Source organism: Saccostrea echinata, unplaced genomic scaffold, assembly GCF_033153115.1.
Source record: "Saccostrea echinata isolate AGI-Se365-2 ecotype Australia unplaced genomic scaffold, CSIRO_AGI_Sech_v1 ptg000008l, whole genome shotgun sequence".
Classification (NCBI taxonomy): domain Eukaryota; kingdom Metazoa; phylum Mollusca; class Bivalvia; order Ostreida; family Ostreidae; genus Saccostrea; species Saccostrea echinata.
This window is the reverse complement of record NW_026889757.1, coordinates 12516552-12533979: the sequence shown is the minus strand read 5'-3', so window position 1 is coordinate 12533979 and position 17428 is coordinate 12516552. Positions and strand designations below refer to the sequence as shown.

At 32.5% G+C, this 17428-nt stretch overlaps 2 protein-coding genes across 2 annotated transcripts; both read left to right on the top strand.

Moving 5' to 3' along the window:
- The first annotated feature begins 4255 nt into the window (after nucleotides 1-4255).
- Nucleotides 4256-7383, top strand: LOC133180883 (monocarboxylate transporter 9-like). The gene is made up of 4 exons (XM_061315327.1): nucleotides 4256-4367; nucleotides 5118-5264; nucleotides 5740-6822; nucleotides 7207-7383. The coding sequence occupies exons 1-4, from the start codon at nucleotides 4256-4258 to the stop codon at nucleotides 7329-7331; spliced, it is 1467 nt and encodes a 488-aa protein (XP_061171311.1). The 3' UTR covers nucleotides 7332-7383.
- A 2771-nt stretch (nucleotides 7384-10154) lies between these two features.
- Nucleotides 10155-13968, top strand: LOC133181092 (monocarboxylate transporter 12-like). The gene is made up of 6 exons (XM_061315638.1): nucleotides 10155-10422; nucleotides 11028-11100; nucleotides 11635-11778; nucleotides 11902-12048; nucleotides 12540-13631; nucleotides 13844-13968. Exons 2-6 carry the CDS (start codon nucleotides 11028-11030, stop codon nucleotides 13951-13953), a joined length of 1566 nt encoding a protein of 521 aa, XP_061171622.1. The 5' UTR covers nucleotides 10155-10422; the 3' UTR covers nucleotides 13954-13968.
- The last annotated feature ends 3460 nt before the right edge of the window (nucleotides 13969-17428 follow it).

The following is a 17428-nucleotide window of genomic DNA, read 5'->3' as shown; positions in this document are numbered from 1 at the left end:
TGGCACTAGGTGCTGGCACGGAAAAGATCCTTCACTGTTCAATGGCCATGAGTGCCGAGTATAGGTCAAAATTTGCAGATCTCCATCGGCAAATATGGTAGCGTCTCCACATGATTGAAAAATTCTCGAGAGGGACGTTAAACAACATACACACAAACAAACAAACAAAAAGGTCTTTAATTTTGTAATAGAAAAAATTGCATGCATTTGCATTTCACTGAAAAGATGATAAATATATCATCCAAAGTGTGTAATGGCCTTGACTTAAATTCGAGGTCACTTAGAATATGATGTTTTGGATGAATAGTCTGAAAGAATACGTGACTGTGAATTTTTTTTTTGTCGATGACATACAGATGGTGTTTGCTCTTAACCAGCTGCAGAATGTGTCCTGGCTTGACGCACGATTATTTGCACAAGTTCAAGTTCACTGACAGGGGAATTTTACATTCTTTTACTGTCTTTGTTCTGTTAAACATTGGAAGTTGATGCCCCTTACAGGATTGTTTATAACCTTAAAATGTTGCATGACCTTGACTCAAGGTCGCTATGTTCTGTCCGGAGCTCCGACGGAAGACCTATTCGTTGCATTGCAACGAGCTCGGCTCTAGTTTTTCTTTGTTTTTGCTATTGTGTACTACATGTACAAATTTAGTTTTAATCCATTTTAAAATACTCAGGTATTTATATGGAAACTGATAGTAGATACCTATTGCCCTTGTCTGGAATTCTTAAAAAAAGCATTAGTTTGTAACCATGGTAACATGAAAACAAGATATGAATACCAAGTGATTCTTTGCAGTTTATATAACAACTATATATGGACTTTCAAACCAATGTATTTATTTTTTCCAATATGTCCGCAAAAATTTATAACAGGCTTTTCAAAAAAGCCTAAAATCTACAATTTTTCCTTAGAAAAATCATACTTAAAAAGGGGGGATATTTTTTCTATGAGGTTAAGTTACTCAAATACTAGAAATTATCTAAAGAACTATAAAAATGATGTATTTTGACAAAAAAATAAAGTCATGTAAATATCTTGTTGTATTAAAGACTTTTAATTAGTCAAAAATGGTCATTTTTCATCAAAATTTAGCATTTTTTAGGCCATGAAAAATGTATCTTGGTTGCCATGGTAACCATTGACCATAGCAACCATTTTATTATGAATTTTTGTTTCAAACATCAATATAGGAATGTGTGCCAAGTTTCATAAAAATCTAAGACCTAGCGTGCCACACTCCCTATATAAGAGTTTAAATGCTTACAGAGAATGGCTATTAATATGTCAAATTTCGTTGATAACATTTAATTATTAAAGATTTTATAGGAGTTGTGACATTATATTTGGATCAACCCTCGTACATGTACATACATGTACATGTACATGTAATTATGTACATATTAGTTGCAATGAATGAGTTTTACGGAAGAGTTTTACAATCTCTCACTATCTCTCCCAATATCAGGATATCCCCATTTTCAACATAACTCGCATTGCCAGTCTCTTAAAGCTATATATGGCGTATCTGAGCTAAGAAACAATAAAAACACGAGACTGAGTGTAGATAAACATGATATATCTTATTTGCGTGCAAATTAAAATTTTCACCGAATTTGAACTTGAATAACCTCGTGTTTCCATAGTTAAACTAATTTTGAACTGTGTCTGTTATTTAAATGCGGAGTCGGTAAATAAACCGGTTGTTGTTTTAAATTTCTTATATTTTTGAAACATGATTGATTTAAATTGGGTAATTTACAGGAAAGTCCTATCTTTATATAAAGTAATAAAACAAATAGAAAGATCTTTTAAAATTTAGTTAGTCTGAACTTATAAAAAATACGCCATAAATGACTTTAAAACATTGCGACGAATATTGCTAATTTTTAATTCTGAAGAAATGGGCGTGTCATTAGGGAACAATATATTGACGTTCAATAAGACCCAAACGTTCCATTTCAACGAAAAAAAATTACTACTTCAATACCCATCATTGTATGTCAGAGGGCTTTCTTATAAATTTTATCTTTTCTGGCTCAGTTGTTGTATTTTTAAAACCATCGACCCTACTTTTGCCTTTTCTTTATTATATTATTATTTCCTCCTTCATTAGGGGCGTGGCTTTTTTTATTTGAACAGAACAATTGTAACGCAATTACCCAAGGTAAGTTAGTTGAAATTGGTTCTGTAGATCTAGAGGAGAAGAAAGAAATCAAAAATGAAAAAAAAAAGGTAAATTCACGGGCGAGAGACGGACAAACTTCAATCAGAAAAGCTCACTTGAGCCTTTGGATAGGTGAACAAATTATTTAAATACCAAAGTTAATGCTGAAAGAAAATAAGATTTAAAAAAAAAAAACAATGTCATACTTACATTTGATGAAAATTATATTTAATTGAAATAATTTTAATATTCATTGTGTACTCTTGCTAAGATATATGAAAAAAAACAAAAAAACAAAAAAAACAAAAACAAAATCAGTATGTTTACAAATCTATCTGCTGCTTGACTAATTTTGGCGGCCTCCAAATAATATTCCTTTTATCTCCCTTCCCTAACGAATCACCAGTTAAGGTTTTGCACAGAAACACAGGTATGTAGTACACAGTTACACAATCTGTACTATACTGAATGTTGGAGCTTCTGCTACCAGGTAAAGCATATTTATGTTATTCAACGGAAGTTAAAATAATAATCAAAAGCCAAGCTTATAATCTTTTTAGACTTAAAATATCTGTCAAGAAAGCTTCATTGAATGAATGCGTCATGCATTGCTTATAATCTGTTTCATAAGGTTGCAATGTGTCAAACTTTCAGTATTTCTTTTTAAAAAGATTTCCAGACACTTAACTCCTTTTGTTTTAGTTTTTTAACGTGCCGATATGTCTCTATGACTTATTTTTCACGTTGACAGAAATTGTAGTTATCCACATTTATTTCAATATATTCACTTCGTTCTAATTAATGACCATAGAATGTTGATTTCATAACCAAATTCATTAGTGCGTGTTTTTCATATATATTATTTACTGACTTTGTTTATAAGTTATTTGCAAATGTTTTACATTTTTGGCGAGAATGGTCTAAATCGGACAGACTGCATTTTGATCAATGTAACTTTTCATTTTCTCCTTAGGAATTATTATTTAATTTTGCAATTATCAAAAATACTACAGTCTCGCAAACTTTAAAATAATGTTTGTTTGCCCTTTCCCGACTCAGAATGAAAAAAATTTGGTCGGTAGGTAGGTGAGAACATTTTTTATTCTCAGAAAATTTCAATTACAATGCTAAATTTTTAAAATCTATTGTCTAGAATGCATAAAAAAATAATTGCTTCCTGGAGATTAAAATAAGTTTTGAGTCGGGCCATTTTTAAGCCAGTAGGTGGGGAGAAGGCAACCAAACATTTTTTAAAGATATTAAATGCATTGTTCTCCAACAAAACATCCACATAGCTACTGACCATATCAGGAAACGATTGACCGGACAGACAGTCTCGCTTAACAAAATTTACACCTTTCATCTACATGTAGGTCATGTGTGGACAGTGTGTAGTATCAGAATTTTTCATGGCTTTCAGATTTAGAAGGCTTCAAAGGCTTTAATGACTTTGAAATGTAAACTATATCACATCTGAGATCAGGTGAGCCGCTTAAGTGAATAAAATCATCTACAGAATTTCACTGGAGAGGGTATAAATATATTTATTGTAGGATAGCCATTTTTTTGTTGACTTTGAATTTAAATGTGTGCGATTTTTTTTCAATTCTTTTCCTGGTGTCTGGTTTAGCTGCTTTCCTTTTCGTCCAAACGCTCGGGAAAAATGTATGATATTCTTAAAAGGATTTAGAATGATTTTATACTATGATTATTGATGTCCTTCAAGGAAAATTGAACGCAAAAAAATATTCTCATGAAATTTACATACGAAGGATTTTTTTATTTAACTATTTTGCAAGTGATTCAGTAAAATATCTACAAAGATCTACAAATAATACAGGAATAAAGAATTTAAAAAAAAATCATTATTTCATTTACCATAGAATATCACTGATGAAAAATGTTCAACTTTCGGAAAAGTACGTCATCCTCAGTTGACAAAGGTTGGGCATGGTTCGTATTATTGGGTAAGTGGTATAAAGGAGATATATATATATATATATATATATATATATATATATATATATATATATAATTAAATTTATCTTTTAGCATGCTTTTTGGAATATTTTTTAACCATTGGTATGTTCAAAACCTTTGGATTATTCTTCGTGCAATACCAAAGAAAGTACTCAACTACTGCCTCCGTCCTCTCCCTGGTCCTGTCTGTACAAACCATTATAGCCAGTGTTAGCTGTAAGTATCACAATATATATCCTGATTATTATTATATACTCAAGAATTTGTTCCTTGAAGAAGAGAATAAGATGAAATATGACTATTTGAAATATCAAAATTTAGTTTTTCAATACGTTTTGATGCGTTTTAGCAAGACATCTAATTGTTAAGCATTATAAAAGCTGCGTGCTTAAATGCAAAAAAAAAAGTTATCAAACTTTAATTCTGTAGCTTTTCAAGAATTTCATACATTATAATTTCTAGTTATACATGTATTCATAGCCCAACTTTTCATTGTGCTCTCAATAAAAATTGTCAATTAGTATAATTATTATTTTATTAGTGTAATTTTTTGGCAATTATATTCCATTCATAGTGGTTTATGTGAACTTAAAATGTGAAATATTAATGATGAAATAGTTTTCCACAGTTTCCGATTATTCCATACTATAAAGGCTAATATATGTAATTATCATCAACGCAAGGGTTGAGATTCAACTTCGATTTTCATTCCTGTAAATATGTATGAACTTCTTTAGATGCTCTATAGATACCTCTTGAATAAAAGCATTCACTTAATTTTATCTATCGTAACTATAAATGAAACACGCTTCTGCATGAAAATAATTTATTGATCACCTTCAGTCACTTTACCTACACAAAGAAACAAATATCTGATCTTTTTGATAAAATGAAGTATCTTCAGGAAAAAAAAAATCTATCCCTAAATCTAAACAGAAATAATTTGTAACTCTTCTGATTTTTCAGCCATTTTTATAATGGGTATTGGAACAACGTACTTTGGAGAGAGACTAATGGTTATTTGCGCGGCAATCCTTGGACTTGGCTCCAATTTAGGCAATGCATTTGCACCACAACCTTCTATTCTCTTCTTCACACAAAGCACCCTCTATGGTATGGAAATATGATATAGCTCGCCTAGGTTACAGACTCAAATGAGTTTTTCTGCTTTATATCTGTTCGGTATATTACTATCTGCTTATCAACGTTTTCATTTGCCACACAAGTAGAAAGATTACTTGCCCATGGGCCATGGGCTTGGTAGCTCTTCTAATCAAAGTCTCAAAACAGTGTATTCGGTGGTTCGTCTGCTTCTCTTAGAGTGATTTAAGCACTAATGCATCGAACTATTTTAGGTATAAACAAGCAGTTGTATTATAACATCAGAAAGGCCTGGCTTACAAAGAGAAAATATTATTTCAATTCAGAATCTATAAAGGCTAATGTTTCTTGAATTTAATATAAAATATAAATCCTAGGTACACTTTAAGTCCTTTCACTCTTAAGTCATCTAAGCACTACCATTATGATAGCTTGTTATTTGCCATGACTATCATATTGAATGTGATTATATTCATCATTCTTCCAGCACTTACATCAGAATCTGCTCATCTTTCTGCTATGTTAATACTTGGAAAATATTTTGAGAAACGGAGAGGAATGGCATATGCAGTTGCGAATTTCGGTGCAGGAATTGGTGGGTTGGTTTTACCACAGTTAGTGACGTATTTATTTAGTGAATATGGACTACGAAGTACCCTCATCATAATTGGTGGAATACACCTTCACCTCTTTCCTATTGGTCTTTTGATGCGACCAATTGAAAGAAAGACGAATAAATCACAAAATATTAATGAAATAGAAAACCATCGTTTGATAAAAGAAGAGGAGAGTCCAGATAGATTTTCTAAGTCAAAGAAAAGAAAACAACAAAATGGTGAACACAAAATGAGAGATGCTGTCACTGCCTCAAATGACTCGCTTTATAAACAGGAAGAGAAAAATGAAAATGCTATCACTTTGTTACCCCCAAAATCCGAAGAGGAACAAAATGTTCTTTCTTCAAACTTTATGTGTTCTGAAGACGAAACAGTGTCAATATCCACGGGAAAAAGTGACTTCAAGAATTCAAAACCAAATTTAGAAAATTACTCAAAACAAACTGAAAATAGAAAAGGTCTTTGCTTGCAGTTTCTGTTTAAAATATTTGACTTTTCTTTGTTCAGGAATGGAAAATTTAACCTGTTAATGACATCCTCGTTGCTCATCGCTGCTGCTTGCACTATTCCTGTAGCTTACATTCCACCTTTCGCCAAAGACCAAAAATTACAAAGTGATATGATCGGATACCTTGTGACATTCTCATCGGCCAGTGATTTAGTCGGTAGATTCCTATTTATATTCATAGCAGACAACAAGATAATCCAGAAGCATCATATGATGGCAATTGCGATGGTCGTCCATGGAATCGTGTGTTTAATGGCAGTGTTCTGTACTAGTTTTGTCTCTTTAGCTGTATTTAGCATTTTGGAGGCGGCATTAGGTGGAACGTATTATTCTTTGATAAACATTCTGTTGGTCGAGTTTATAGGATTAGACAGTCTGAATCACGGCCTAGCAGTAAATAGAATGACCAGAGGAATTTCTATAGCTATAACATCGACACTGATTGGTACGTTTATTATATTAATATGACCAGAACGAAAGTTGTTATTATAATTCTCTTATATAGATTAATATTAAATATAATTGCCAAATCAAGAAGAACAATCGCTAGAAAAAAGGCTCTTCTTCAAAGAAAACAAATGCATGTATATTACCTAAACCTTCAATCAAATAGCTTATTGATTTTTTTTTAAATTTGTATTTTCTCTCTCTCTCTCTCTCTCTGTGTGTGTGTGGGTGTGTGTGTGTGTGTGTGTGTGTTTGTTAGTTGATTTGTTGGTCTCTTAGGCTTATGTTTAAAGGAATAATAATCTTTCTTAAGTTATTCAAACCCTAAAATTTAACTTGCATAATCTGCATTTAATTTCCAATGTCCATCTTTACTTTTTAGGTGTTTTACGTGACAACACAGGCTCATATGTCGGTGGATTTTACTTGATGGGGATATGCTCCATTGTAGGTGGTGCTATTTTGCTTTTCAAGCCTTTTGTGTCGAAAAGTGAAAATGTTTCATGAATTTTAGCAGACATATGCTGATCAATATTTAATTAACAAGCTATTTGTTCTGCTGAAATGAAATTCAGTTGGTTTTACGGGTATTTTATAATAAACACCAATATAGTAATTAAAGAAAACGTACACTGTATTGCTGGTATTGTTTTTTTTTTTTTTTAAATCGACGGTAAATCATTAAGATTTTATATTGCTACTGAATAATCACTCAAACAAAACATATAATGAATTTTGCAATTTTATAATTACATGTATAGTTTTCACATTTATAATTAATATTTTCTTTTCTAGTATTTAGTTGCCCCCCTTTTACAGGAAAAACAGTCTTAATAATACTAAGATTGCTATGAATTAAGTTTTCAGAGAACGTTCTTGGAATTTGAGTACCATTCTCGCTGAAGTGTCTGACACGTGTCTTTGTGACCCTTGGCATGTTTTTACCAAAGTCTTCTTGTTCCATCGTAAATTTCACCTTAAATGTTTGAGTTTCAATCGGGAATGTTTCGTGTATGCATTGCATTTTGAGAAACTTGCTTGTGCTCATCAAGAGATACTGAAAGAGTGATTGGATAGTAATTTCCAGAAAACAATTTGTATGTATTATTGAGAAGCATGTATAACTTAAAAAAGACAAGAGTTTCTCTGACCACATGTGTAATATATGCACCTCCGTTGCCCTGGGACATTCCTGATTATAACCCAAATAAAACATTTGGGGTCAAATAAAAAGACCGTACCCTTCACGAAACATGCCAACAATTTATAAATTTAATGTGTGTAGAAAGCATCTATCTAAAATGGTGCTCAATATGATGAAAAAAAGTTTCGTGAAATTGCATTAAGGCTGTTGTTCGTACAAAAGGGGAGCAACTAAGTACCCCAAAGTAAATTATCAATCGTGAATTTTAAAAGAGGAATTTTAAAATTACTCTATTTTAACAAATATAAAATATGTGAAAATTATGGAACACTTCATTTGAACTTGGGGACAAAGTAGCCAAAGTGGGATCATCTGGCAACACTAGCAAAGTTAAATACTGTACAGTAGATCACCAAATTTTCACCTTATTTTCGCAAGATTTATGCTTGATATTTATAAGCAAGACAAAAAAATTGCGAATTTTGGTTACCGTTGATTATATTCTTACACGATATAAATATTCGCGAGGATAAAATTTTCGCGAGCAGACAATCCTGCATAATTAACCGAAAATAAATTGCAGTAATAACTTCCTCTGCATATGCACCAGAATGTCTACATCTCCTATGCACCAGAATGTCTACATCTCCTCTACATCTACATCTACATCTCCTCTATGTTTTTATATATTCATTCTTGAAAAAATAAATGAAAATTATTTTTATCTTATTTCTCAATAAAAGTTATGTAACTTTGTTGATATAACTTTAATCTTTTTAAAATACTGAATATTCTTTATACGAAGTATCAAAATCATAAAGTTTACAATCATATTGATATTCAATTTATACATGTATAAACGATCAACAAATCTCAGTTTTTTGGCTTAACTTGTAATGTCTAAATGTTATTTGCATTATATATATCTTACGAATGTAACATTTGTTCTATTACTAATATTTACTTAAAAAAAATAAAATTCTGATTAAAGTGTTTCTTTTTCGTTGAGTGTTTAAAATTCTGCAGTGCCTTTTGTTATAATAATATCTAGAATAATTACTAGTATCTGTCAGCATGGGCCGCTGAAAATTGTAACAAAATCTCTTACCTCTGCAAATACATTTTAACAGAATATTTTTTAGCTATAGAGGTTGAATAGGTAATTGTAACATTGACCTCACTCAATCACGCGATTCAAGCATTCTCGAATGACCATGAGGAAATCTGGAGGAGTCATTCACTGAAAACAGGAGCATTTGGATATTTTTAAGGACGGTTTTAAGTGTGCTGATTCATAAATATTTACATTTCCAATGTCTTTGTCCGAGATAAAATTGCAAATTGTAAAAATACTTTATTTCTACATAAATCTACTGGTTCATCGATAGGTGCGGTTAGAAAAAAAATCACGTGCGGGGCGGGACAAATAGAGACAGAAGCGGGGCTATTAGCACGGGAATTTGCAGAATCAGGAGCATGTAAATATAAGGAATAACTGTCAGATTTTTTGGATTCATGACGATGATCAATCGATTGGCTTGCGTGATAATTTTATGCATAAACGCCTTCGGCGTTTATGCAAATTATCACGCAAGCCACTCGATTGATCACATCATGAATCCAAAAAATAAGACAGTTATTCCTTAATTACCAGTGGCGATTCCAACAAATTGTACAAGACCCACGTAAGTGTATAATTTATATATTTGTAAATCGGAATGAAAAGTGAATCTGTCACTGAAAAAAAAATCATATTCTAAAAATACAAAACAATAAACGTTGCTTTTACACATTTCCTCCCTCAAAAATAAGGTTTAAAAACTATGAATACTCAGTCTATGTATGTTGTGTTATATTATTTAACGATGTAATTGTGATTAAGGACAAAATCCTAGCCACTCACTCATCATTAACAATTCATTTCCCTCGTAATGCTAACGACTTCAACATAATTCTCCTTGTATTTCAGTGAGAGACGGATATGAATCATAATCGCCTATATTTTTCTTTTCATACTATATTATTACTAATTATATAGGTTTATTTTCACTGAAATCATACATATGTCGAACAACATCATAATATATGAGGTGACTATGAAATGCGAAAAATGAACAATTATACGTTAAATCTTTTGATTAAGTAAGGTTACTTCGTAAATTGGAACATATAGCCAATAAACGTTCAGGTCGAATAAAAGAGAAAACCTGGATCCATTCCCTGAAAACCTGTTTAAGTGTTTAATCAGTGTTTACAGCCGTGTAATGTGTGTGCATTTCAGCGCTTGATGCGTTATAAAATGTTGCCTAGAGGTCGCTCAGAATCGATGTCAACGTTCCCTTTTCAGTGTGTTAACTCTCATGGAAGTGGATTCCTTATCGCCAATGTTTGTATCTGGAGATACCGGTGTATAATAAACCGTTCAAGTCAAGGTTCTTCTTTATATGAGAGCAGGTAAGTGTCATTCCATTGAATATTTCACATCCATCAAGGACATTGCGATTCATATTCATACTGTTACGATACACAAAAGATACTTTCAACACGCATGGTTCTTTGTTATGTATTTTCTGTGTATCTATAATTTTTAAAACATGCTTGAATGACCTTGACGTTTTTGAAAATAGTACTTTATACAAGCCTTCCAATATCTTGGAATAGGATAACTGTTGTAGACATTCTTAGTTTTATCTTAATCTGAAGTTGTGAACAGCTGTTTACATAATATTACATCATTTACCATATTTAACGGCACGTTCTAATGGCAACCTATTATTAACAATTAATTAGGCTGGGATTTCAGCAAATTATCCCACAGATCCATCTTAAAGTATAACGTATTATTTTTCTAGCCATTATCTGTTATTTAGAGAAAAAAAAACACATCACATGTTTTATGCAATTTTATATATTTTTATATAAAACTTTTCTTTTTCTGTATTTTAAAACGTTGGTCATGACCACCGATACCTCTTAAAGAAGTGATATATTCGGAAAAGGGGTGGGGGTGGGTTAAAGCTTATAAGTGATGAATACAGTATTTGATGTTATTTTTGCAGATGACAATTTTCAATTTTCGGAAAAGTTCGTCGGCCTCTGTGGACAGAGGTTGGGCCTGGATCGTTCTTCTTGGTACGTAACATACATGTGAATACTTGATGTTCAAAGACTGAACTTTTTGCATGATTTTTGACTTTCTCCTCCTCGAACCTCCTCGACTTCCTGGAATGTTATTCTGCAAAATTGTGAAACTGATTTGTTTTCGAATATGAGTGAACGATATTGCTTTAATTCATTAATTTTGCAAATTGTCATTGATATTGCTTTGGAGGTCGATCAGGATATGAATTAATTATGAACAGAAGACGGGGTAGTGAAGGTTAATGCAACCTGGGTTGGCTTTTATAACAACAGATTATAACATTTACGTGTCTCCCTCTGTGTTTGAATTGTAATTGTCTGATCTATTAAAAAAGGAAAAATGAAATCAAATCTACATATTTTGTTTGTATTCCCTACAACCAAGCGACTTTTCTTCTCTCTTAATTATCCAAGCTGGTTTTGTTGATATATCAAAGATCTGATTAGTGGGTACATCTGATAACATAGTTTGCTATTTCTGATCATATACAAATATTTTAAAATATATTTATTCTTCTCTTGTAGCCTGCTTTTTGGAGTATTTCATCATCCTAGGAATGTTTAAATCGTTCGGACTATTTTTTGTACAATATCAAAAGAAATACGCGACCAGTGCTTCAATACTGTCTATGGTGCTCTCAGTTCAAACCATTGTAGCCAGTGTTAGCTGTAAGTAGTTCAGAGACATTCTTAAACTCAAAATTACCGTATTTGTTCCCTATAATTGAAAACTACAAATATCTAATCTTACAATATATTAGTTATACCTTCTGCTGTATGTTTCCTTTGCAGCAATCATCATCATGGGTATCGGAACTCGATACTTAACAGAAAGGACTATGGTAATGTGTGCCGCAATCATAGGACTAGCGTGCCAGTTAGGAAATGCTTATGCACCGTTTGCAGAATTTTTGTTTTTCACGCATAGTGCTTTATTCGGTATGTTCACCATATAAGAAGGATTATTCGTATTTATAAAAGATACTAGCATGGCATTTTTTTTAATTACATCCTTGAAACACAAATGAAAAAGTGAATGAAACTGCCATATTATAGTGACTGTCTTATAGAAACTACAAAACTTTGAGACGTTTAAGCAAAAAGTTACGCTCACCATAATACTATTATCTGTAAAGAAACCTTTCAGATATATCTGCACTTCTGATATAAATTCAGTGTACCGATACATTTGGTTCACATTGTTAAACACTACATACATATTTATTTAAAAAATCATAATTCAATGTTCTTGAGTTCCCATTTGTTAAATTGAAACCGCGACAAATGTCACTTTATCATTAGGATAGTGTATATCGTTATATTCTGCACATCATTCATTGTTTAAGAATTGGTACATAACTACATGTAACGTTTAAAATCAAATAAGCTTTTTTAAACGTACTTAATATGATACTTTTCTCTTATCACAGCTATATCGGCAATGTTTGCCCATCTGCCTTCAATGTTGATGGTAGGAAAATACTTTGAAAAACATCGTGGAATGGCCAATGCAATTGCTAATGTTGGTGGGAGTTTTGGGGGCTTGGCCTTGCCTTTTCTGTTAACCTTTCTTTTTAGTGAATATGGTTTGGAAGGAACACTCACTATAGCAGGCGGATTGTATCTTCATTTCCTTCCTATTGGATTACTTATGAGACCAATTGATAGAGAACAAACTACTAAGAAAGAAAATAAGAATAAAGAACATGACAAGATATCCGATATAACGGATCATAACGAATGTCTTATCTCTAACGACAAGGAGAATAACTTAAACATTGAATATGATATCCGAAATACGTTCACTGGTTCAAAACACTCTCTACATTCACTTGTTAAGTTAAATGGGAAATCACATTCATTGACAAATATTGATTCTACGCACATACGAAATAGCAAAATACAGTCAGTAGAATTGTGTGGAAGCTCAATGAACCTTGCAAGTACCGTATCCCTAGATATGATTAATACAGCAAAATCAAAGAACCAAATGGACTCGGCATCTTCTAAATACAATGAAGAAAGAAATTGTTGCATTCAATTTTTGTTTGTGTTATTTGACTTTTCTCTGTTCAAAGATGCCAAATTCGTTATTCTAATGATGTTTTCTTTTCTTGTTGCTGCTGGTTGTACTATTCCTGTGACCTACATTGCGCCATTTGCAAAAGACAAAGGATTAGAAACAGATATGATTGGATACCTCCTCACGATTTCAGCAGCCAGTGATTTATTTGGAAGAACTTTGTTCATATTTATTTCTGATAATAAAAAGATCCAAAGGTGTCATATGATGACCATAGCAATTATGGCAAATGGAATTGTCTGTCTGATGGCATCGTTCTATAACGATTTTGTTACGCTAGCAGTATTTGGAATTCTGCAAGCGTCATTTGGTGGCACATACTATTCATTGATAAACGTTCTAATAGTTGATTTCATAGGATTAGAAAATCTTAGTCATGGTTTAGTTATGGGCACGGTAACAAGAGGGACATCGATTGCTATAACATCAACACTAGTCGGTAAGTTGGAATCACTGTACCTCACCTGTCAAGTTTCATTTCTTCTTAAAATGATGTATTCAGTCATACGCACGTATATAATGCATGAGGGTACAAAACTCGAATAGATCTTTAGCGAAGGATGAAGATTAGTGCGATGTACATGTAGTTTCAAAAATAGTTCAGTGGTCAAATGTAATATCTACATGCCTCTATACAAATTATATTTACAGGTTTTATACGAGACAAGACTGGATCGTATGTGGGTGGATTCTACCTCATGGGGGTCTGTTTGATTCTTGGTGGATTTTTATTGTTATTGAAGCCATTTATATCAAAATAAAGATGTTTTCCTGGGTTTAGGTTGTACTATTGTTTACCGAAGGGAGAGAATATGTAATTATACTAATATAAGGAAAATTTAATGTTGTTTTTTGCGGAAACCACGTGATAGGGCATTCGCTTCGTGATCGAAAAGCCCTGGTTCGATTCTTGTTCACCATGCCACGTCAAACATAAAACATAAATATAAATAGTTCTTTTGCCAAGCGCCCGGCACTAAAAGTAAGCCGCTGGTCTTTCAAATGAGACATTTAAACCGAAGTCTCCAGTCACGATAGGCGTTGGCATGATAAAGTTTACGGGGACGAATCAACATTCTCGAAGGGGACGTTTTATTGTTTGTTTGTGTATTGTTTAACGTCCCTCTCGAGAATTTTTCACTCATATGGAGACGCCACCACTTGCCGGTGGAGGGCTACAAATTTTGTCCTATACTCGGCACTTACAGCCATTGAGCAGTGAGGGATCTTTTTCGTGCCAGCACCTACTGCGACACGGGACCTCGGTTTATACGGTCTCATCCGAAGGTCCGGTCTCCACGTCCCACAGTGGGGGACGTGAAACAAAATACAATCAATCAAGCAAGCAGAAATGCAGGTGTTGCATACTCAATTATGTTGTCTGTAGCTTAAAATATGAAAATATCATAGCAAATAATTTCCTTAATGTATGCAACCAATTTCACATTTAAATCAAGGCAACACCTACTATTTCATAGCACTATAAGTACCTAAATGAATCATCAGTATCGATCATGTTTTCAAAATAAATAAGTATGTCAGTAAGTGCATAGTCACATAAGAAGGAAGCAATTTATAATACTGTACATTACTTGTTAACATCTCCAAATATATTTGTTATTCAAAATACTCATCGTCGAGCTAAAGTATCTTTTTCAGCTTTGCTGTGATCATCGTTTCACTGTCACAAGATGATTCCAAACATTCAAAATATTTATGGAGATAAAGCTGGCAGTGGAACCGTTTGAAAATTAAATTATTCAAGGAGCCAGATGTGAAGCAAAGAAGAATATGTACAGGCCTGAGTAAATTGGAAATGTAAACCACTGACATACAGTTTTTCATTGTCATTAAAAGACCACGAAGATTGTAAATTTTTAATGATTAAATGAGTAATTGTAGTAGGAAAATACCACAGTTTATCAAGTATATGACAGGAAAGAGGTATCTGAATGGTGCCAAAATGTTCCAGCCTATAAAAGTAAAGAAATCACCTTATTAATATAATAAATTAAAAAGCTTAGTTGTAATGAAAAGCTTAGTTGTAATGAAAAGGAACAAGTCAGAATGAGAAATTAATTGTCTTCCGTGTTCTTTTTTACTTTCAAAGTCCATAATACAACATGAGGATTTTTCTGGACAGATATTTTCACCATATCTTCATATGAGAAACATCAATTATAATTAAACCTGATGCACCATTGACAAAATTATGGATGGATAGGTTCTGGATGCAGATCTTTGACCGAATATACATGTATCAAATTCTAAGTGTTCTTTTTAAATTGGGCACGTTAAATTTTCTACTTGTTATTCTAGTTTTTCATAATTCACTGAAATTTCTTCTTTATAGAAGAAACACATGCTGAAAAATAAACAGCATATACTTGGAACTACAGACTCTCTCTTGAACAGCATGCTTGATAAGGAGAACGTTTATTTAAAAGGAATTGAATTACGAGTATAACATACATGTGTTAATTAAACCTACGGGTAGATGTTGTCATAAGACGTTAATACCCGTACGTACCCCCCCCCCCTTTGTACATGGGAAGTAGCTTTAAATCAAGTTGAGATGCCCACCCGTAATCCATATATATTCTTGCTGCACATATCAAATTGCATTGAGTTTAATGTTGGACAAGTTCCTAGGTCATCCCAATCCTCTTCCTTTTGTAATTGTTCAAATATCTTTAAAATACTTAATATTCCAGTCCTTAAACCAAATACATTCTTGCTGCATATAGCACGATACACTGAGAATTATGTTTGGCAATTTCTTATGGGTCATGCCTAATCCCAGAATGAAAATGAAAATTTCAAACCATATTACACTTTTTCGGAGATCACCTATCATATTTTAAAAGATTTGGGTACTGCATAAAATATGAGGGGGGCTATGGGAATCAGGTTTTCGTCATTTTTTCGACCCTCCATTGGTCTCCAGAATAAAAATGAAATTTTCAAAACCTTATCGCACATCTACAAGACACCACCAATTATTTTGCAAAAGTTGATTTAGCTACTTCTTAATATGTAAGAAAAGTTCTGGGAACCAGGTTTTGTAGGAAAGTGTCTTTTTTTTACTCTGATTTGGCCCCTGAGGAAGAAATAAAAACTCTGAAACCAAATTGCACATCTAGAGTACAATTTATTATCTTGATTTGGTTCCTGCTTTGAATGTTAGAGGAGTTCTAGGTAAAAGATAATGAGACATAGTGATGGATGATCGGAATAAAAAGAATATACCCAAATTTTCTATAGAAAGTATCGATATGCTTACCTCTCTGTCCGATTATTATTTGACAAACCCTATAAAAATAGAAATTATTTGACAAACCCTATAAAAATAGAAAGAGTGAAATATGTGGAGATAATGAACAGTATTCCAGCTCAAAAGTCCATTAAACATTACAAAATAGGAGTAGAGCAAACACAGACCTCTAAGACATCAGAGGTGGGATTAGGTGCCACTATGGATTATCCAGCAAAATTCTGAAGAAAAATTCACGATCTAGGGCCAAGAAAAAAACAAAACACATAATAATTGAGGTAATAGGAGATGAATGGAGAATTTTAAGGACTTGTACAGTGGATAAAAAACTAACAATTTGGTCCTAATCATCAAGAAGAAGCCATAGCTCATAAATTCGTTTTGGATACTTAATATACTAAATGATATATATGCAGATAATTTCAATAGTCAGGTACCATAAACAAAAGTAATCCATTTAGGAATGGAATCCCAATCTGGTTCCGCGTATTGAAGGAAGATTTCATATGATGTATTGAGGAATCCACCAATTAAGAGTATATTTCAGATACCTTTCAATACATATTAGATACATATGAAAATAATGAAATACACGTAGTTCTTTGCTGGACATTCTTTTGAGGAACATATATTTGTTCTAAACAGTTCATGAAAATGAAACAATAGTCAAATTATACCGTGTATACTATATTGTGTAGTATTGACAAAGGCTACATACTTTCCTAGGCTTATATGCTTTCATATTATGCAGTGAAAACTAATATAGTACATGGACATGTATGAAATTATATGCAGAATTCATTGATAAGGGGGTATTATACATGGATTTTGTGAAACCAAATATTATCCAAAAAAAAAACCTTTTATGTTTTATATCGGAAATTAATTTAAGCATTGTGTTTTGATATGAATTATGCTTACCTGTAAGTTAAAGTACTGAAATAAAAAGAAGTAATATGAAG

Bases quoted from the DNA above. Each gene is read 5' to 3' on its own strand.
- LOC133181092 (XM_061315638.1), top strand. From the start codon at position 11,028: ATGACAATTTTCAATTTTCGGAAAAGTTCGTCGGCCTCTGTGGACAGA. The intron at 12,049-12,539 runs GTATGTTCACCA...CTCTTATCACAG, and splicing joins CACGCATAGTGCTTTATTCG to CTATATCGGCAATGTTTGCC. The intron at 13,632-13,843 runs GTAAGTTGGAAT...TTATATTTACAG, and splicing joins TATAACATCAACACTAGTCG to GTTTTATACGAGACAAGACT.
- LOC133180883 (XM_061315327.1), top strand. From the start codon at position 4,256: ATGTTCAAAACCTTTGGATTATTCTTCGTGCAATACCAAAGAAAGTAC. The intron at 4,368-5,117 runs GTAAGTATCACA...CTGATTTTTCAG, and splicing joins CATTATAGCCAGTGTTAGCT to CCATTTTTATAATGGGTATT. The intron at 5,265-5,739 runs GTATGGAAATAT...TCATTCTTCCAG, and splicing joins CACACAAAGCACCCTCTATG to CACTTACATCAGAATCTGCT.